Source organism: Cyprinodon variegatus, unplaced genomic scaffold (assembly GCF_000732505.1).
Source record: "Cyprinodon variegatus isolate N-32 unplaced genomic scaffold, C_variegatus-1.0 Scaffold855, whole genome shotgun sequence".
NCBI classification, from domain to species: domain Eukaryota; kingdom Metazoa; phylum Chordata; class Actinopteri; order Cyprinodontiformes; family Cyprinodontidae; genus Cyprinodon; species Cyprinodon variegatus.
This window is the reverse complement of record NW_015151308.1, coordinates 81,336-86,538: the sequence shown is the minus strand read 5'-3', so window position 1 is coordinate 86,538 and position 5,203 is coordinate 81,336. Positions and strand designations below refer to the sequence as shown.

Below are 5,203 nucleotides of genomic sequence, written 5' to 3'. Positions count from 1 at the left end.
GCCTTTAGGTCCTATACTTCAACCTTTGCCAGGTCAGCAGTAAGAACTCTATGTAGGGGAGGAAGGGAGCTCCAGACTGCGTTGCTGAATCTGGACAGCCATAAGAATGTGGTACTGTGAAATGTGCGGTACTCGCACACATATGAATGATGCTGGACAAATTAGGACGACAGACTTCTGAAGAAAAAATAAAATGTTACCCAAATACAGCGAGGGACTAAAGCTCCTGCTGGTAACTGAAAATAGCTACCTGTGGACATCCCTAGCCACTGCTCACAGCTACGTATAGACCCCCCTAGCTGCTGCAAAAATCTACCCCTAGACATCCACAGGTAACGATGCTAGATTTTCTAGATGTCCATAGCCGGTGCTAAGAGCTACTTGTACACGTCCATAGGTAGCTGCTAATAGCTACCTGTGGATGTTGCAAGGCGCTGCTAACAACTACCTGTGGAAGTCCCTTGCTGCTGCTAAAAGCTATGCATGGACGTCCCTAGCCGCTGCTAACAAATACCTGTTGACATCCCTAGCTGCTAACACTTACCTCTGGATGTCCCATGCCGCTGCAAAAGCTACCTGTGGAAGTCCCTCGCCACTGCTAGAAACTACCGGTGGACGTCACTATTAGCTGCTAACAGCTACCTGTGGACATCCCTAGCCACTACTAACACCTACTTCTACACGTCCACAAGTAGCTGCTAACAACTAGCTGTGGACGTCCCTAGCCGCTGCTAACAACTAGCTGTGGATGTCCCTAGCCGCTGCTAACAGCTACCTCTGGACGTTCTTAGCTGCTGCTCAAGACGGAGGTATTCTTACTGAACCAGAGGTTCTTCCGTCCATCTTGACTATTTTTCTCATCAATCAATATTTTCTCTGTAGACTTGTCCCCTACGACTTGATGACCGTTTCCCCCTAGTGGTCTGGAGTACTGCAGTGATGCAAAGCCAGCTTGCAGCTTTTCTTAAAGCTATAGTGGAGGATGTGTTTTTTTCCGGGTGGATCACCTAAATCAGTGGTCCTCCTAACTGTCACTCATTGTGGTCATGTGTTAACGTAAGGCTGTCCTTCGTGTTCGTCCCAATTTTCACAAACCGTTGGCGAGTCTGACATAGTGGAAAAATTGCACATCTTCTTTTGGAAAGTAAGCTTGTAAGATCAGAGCGTGCACGAGGAGAAATGTGCTTGTGCACGCTCTTGGACACGTTAAAAAGACGTTCCCTCTTAGGAGCGGGTGCAGGGTTGCCCATATGCATTTTGTTTTTGTCTTTTCAAAAATGCATGAAAATCCTCCACTATACCTTTAACATGCATCTTTATGTTGTAGTTTTATATTTTCACAGTTTACACCATACAGTTGCTATAACATGCATCCTTTCATAACTTCAATTACATTCAAAAAATGAATTAAATATTCCCAGAGGTTCTTGAAAAGGTCATCGTGCTGAGGATGGAGATGTTCTGAAGGATACATTCTTTCATGAGGAAGTTGTTCTGCTCCAGGTGCTGCCACTTCCTCTCCAGGTTAGTCAGCTGAGACACAGACACAGAATGAAAAGCTGCTGCTGAAGCGTTTAGCTGGACCTGTCCGTCCCTGTCCTGCTCTAACCTGAGTGTGCGTCTCGTTCTCCTGAAGTTTGGTCTTCAGAGCTTCGTGTCTCTGGTTCATCTCCCCTAGCAGCTGTCCAAACGTGTCTCTGCGTTGAGTCAGAGTCTCGCGCTCGTCCAGGAGCCTCTACAGTAGGAGCGGAGGAGAGAGGAGGTGTTGAGTTTGTGACGGATCAGGACTGTGGGCTTTAGGTCTGGACCTGCTACCTTCTTCTTGTCCTCGGCTGTCTGCTTCAGGGTGTCCAGGTCTCTGTAGGTGAGCAGCTCAGACTCCATGGTGCTGAGCTGCTCTTTCAGGGTGCTGAGCTCTCCTGTGATCTTCCCCTCCAGCTGTTGAATCTTCTCCAGGTCCTGCTGCAGCCGTTTGGACTCTGAGAAGGAGAGGAGTCATCCGTCTAAACCCTGCTGTAGCTTCCAGATGCTTTTTACTCACCTGTGGTCAGTCCTCTGGCCGTGCTCTCTGATTGGATCACATCCGTCTCTTTGCTGACCAGAACTTCCTGCATGTTCCTCAGCTCGCTGCTGGTCACTCCATCCACAAGGCGGAGCCTCAACATGTTCTAAACAGAGAGATTGGAACAGACACTTCAGATCCTAACCACCCTCCTCCTCCTCATCATGAGTCTCTGCTGCCTCTAACCCTGCTGTAATGTTCCAGGAGGGAGACGATGTTCTCCTGGCTCTGGGTCAGCTTCTCCAGCTCCTCAGCTCTGAGCTCCTCAAACGACTCCAGGAAACCTGGAAGCAAGAAAGATGACTGTAAAAGAGGCCGGGCTCCAAACCTTCATCTGACTGGGCGACTTACGGTCCATCTCCTCCTCCTTCTTCTTCAGCTCCTTGTACTTCTGTTGGCACTCCACTTTAAAGGGAAAAACAACAAAAAAAGACGTCTTTGGTTCATTTTAAAAAAACTAAATCATGAAAGGAAGAAAGATTCTGATGCAGCAGCGTTACCCTGAGCTGCTTCTGAGTCCTGCTCCAGGTTCTGGATCTCCTCTTTGACCTGTTTGCTCCTGTCCCTGATGTCAGTGAGCCTGAGGACACGCACACATTAACGCAGGGAGGTTTAAAAAGCAACGCAGTCAGAGTTAGCAGGAAGCAATACTCACTGTCTGTCCATGCTGGCTATTTCCTGGCTGTCCTCCTTCACCTGAGGACAAAAACTAGGTTTCACTCTGGGATCATTTAAATAACCTTTAGATATTAGATAATAATGAGGACATTTCTTCGTTTCCCTCTTTGGCCTGCTGGGGGCGCCATTGTCTCTCTAAAAAATAGGAACCATCTGTTTTTGGTGCCAGTGAACAAAGAGTCGGATCTCTGGCAGAGAAGAGTCGGTGTCACTGTGCAGATTAGCTGCTTCATTTAGCTCTGCTCTCCGTCGCTGTCGGAGAAAGAAGGCGGAGCTTCCTGCTCTAATAAAAACATTCATTTCTCCAAAGCATAAACAGCTGAACTCAGATTAACTCTATGAATGACTCCATATCATATCAGATAGAAGGTGGAGAACTTTAATCTATGAAGGCAGATCTATAGCAGGAGAATGAGACCATTATCAGTGGGACCAAGAAGAAGGCTGATGCTGCCTCCATCCATGTCTCTTCCTGTTCCTGGACAATCAAAATGTAAACAATGTCCACTCATAACTTTCACCAGTCTGAAGTTTCATCTTCACACATTTGATTCGGTTGCAGTTTTTGCAGAACTTGGTCAGTTAAACTGGGCCACGTTTGTCACGTTTCACCCAGAAAACCTGATAACTGACGTCAGAGGAAGGTGAGAAGACGTCACCTGCTTTAGCAGCTTCTCCCTCTCCTCCTGGGGGGAGCCCAGGCTCTCCTGCTCAGCCTCCATGGCGTCACGCTTCGCCTCCAGAGCAGAGAGGGTCTGATGAAGCCGAACCATCTCTTGTTTGATGCGTGAGTGGGAGAGATCCTTCTCAGAAAGTAAAAACGCCGGATGAGACCCTTCATCTAAACCACTGTTTGGTTTTAGAATCCAGACTCTTTACCTCTTCATAGTCTTCCTTCCTGGTGGCTAGAAGGTCCAGCTCCTCCTGCAGGACTGCAAGCTCCTGTAAAAGAAACTGGAGCTCAGCAAAAGGTTCTGCTGGATCCATTCTGGTGGTTTTTTGGTATAAATTTACCTGTAGCAGCTCCTCATTGGCCGTCGTCATGGAGAAATATTTCTCCCTCTTCGCTGAAGGCATAGCCTGGATAACTTCGTCAGCCACCTGTCTTTCCCTTCTGATCTCCTCCTCAATGGCCTCAATCACCTCTTCTCTCCTGCAGGGCACAGAAGCAGCTGTTATGATTTTTCGCTTCATCTCATCCATGACAGAGAATCAGAGGAAGCCGACTCTTAAAGCTTAGAGCTCAGTACCAGATCACCATCAATATGGCTGCTACAGGTTTAGGCTGCCGGAGGACCAAATGACCATTTTTCCTCACCCTGTTTGGTTCAGTCTCTGTTCTTCAGGATTTAAGCAGGTCATGTAATCTGCAAACAGACTATGATCCATTTACTGATATAAGATAGTTTGTAAAAATCCCAGTAAAACCAGTGAGAGTTCAGACTCTAATGGGGATAATGAATGTTTAAAAGTTCACCTCTCTAAAAAAGGAAGAAAAAAACTTTACAGTTGCATTTAATGAACTTAGATGACTTTATTAATACCAACGGGGGAAGATTGTTACAACCAATAAAAAATAATAATAATAAACATGTAATAACATAAAAATTAGATGATTAAAAAAGAAAATTGTGACACAAAGCTTCAGGACCAAAATTAATAATAATAAAAACACAACATCCACCCTACATGGAATCTGAACGTCTATGCAGGGAAATATGACATTTCTAGATCATCTTTAGATAGATTCAATTTAAAGACCACATGGGAGAGAGCCGCCCCACTGCAGAGATACTGGGAAGCACGGTGGAGGAGGGGTGATGATCATTGTAGACGACATTATGAGATCTGGTGGTCCTCATCCTTCCTGCAGGAACTAAACATCTCGACAGCCCAGGAACAACAATGAGGAAGCTGAGAGCAGAGGTTTGGTTGGTCATAAAGGGTTAGCTAGGAAGAACGTTGCAACTTCTACAGGAGGGTTAGGGTCAGAGACTCTGCCAGCTGCTAAAGCCGGTCTACACTCTGAGAGTTTGCCCTTTCTGGGCCGATCCTCCAGTCGTGCGATAATTTTTTGTATTTGGCCGAGTTCCAGCCTCATGGTGCGTCCTGCAGCATACAGGGGGTAACATGTTTGAAATTCAGTCAGCCCTCCTGAGGTGTTCATCCTGCTGCTGAAGCAGAGCTACCAGAACCTCCAGCACTGCGCACGTGCAAACAAGGAGTTCTTCTTCTTTCAAATTGACGAGTCCTAGTTGCACCATCTCTGGGAGCTGAGTGGATTGTAGATGTAGAGTGTGAGCAGGTAGATCGCATCAGAGTGTCGGGTCTCAGTGTGAGAGCAAACACTGAGCTGTGAACTCTTCTTAGAAAAGAAGCTGATTAGTCAGTCACTTCATCTGGATGGGATTAAACTGATTTCAGATAATAAAGTAAAAAATCTTGGTGTTGTTTTTGATCAGG

General features: G+C 46.4%; 1 protein-coding gene across 1 annotated transcript in view; it reads right to left on the bottom strand.

Moving 5' to 3' along the window:
* ift74 (intraflagellar transport 74) overlaps positions 1 to 5,203 on the bottom strand; it is an 18,094-nt gene that overhangs the window by 4,526 nt on the left and 8,365 nt on the right. Inside the window, 11 exon segments of the mRNA XM_015397344.1 lie at positions 1,473 to 1,533; positions 1,610 to 1,735; positions 1,816 to 1,979; positions 2,042 to 2,168; positions 2,249 to 2,346; positions 2,414 to 2,467; positions 2,563 to 2,642; positions 2,718 to 2,758; positions 3,400 to 3,543; positions 3,620 to 3,682; positions 3,755 to 3,893. Of these exon segments, the coding sequence (XP_015252830.1) occupies positions 1,473 to 1,533; positions 1,610 to 1,735; positions 1,816 to 1,979; positions 2,042 to 2,168; positions 2,249 to 2,346; positions 2,414 to 2,467; positions 2,563 to 2,642; positions 2,718 to 2,758; positions 3,400 to 3,543; positions 3,620 to 3,682; positions 3,755 to 3,893 (1,097 nt within the window).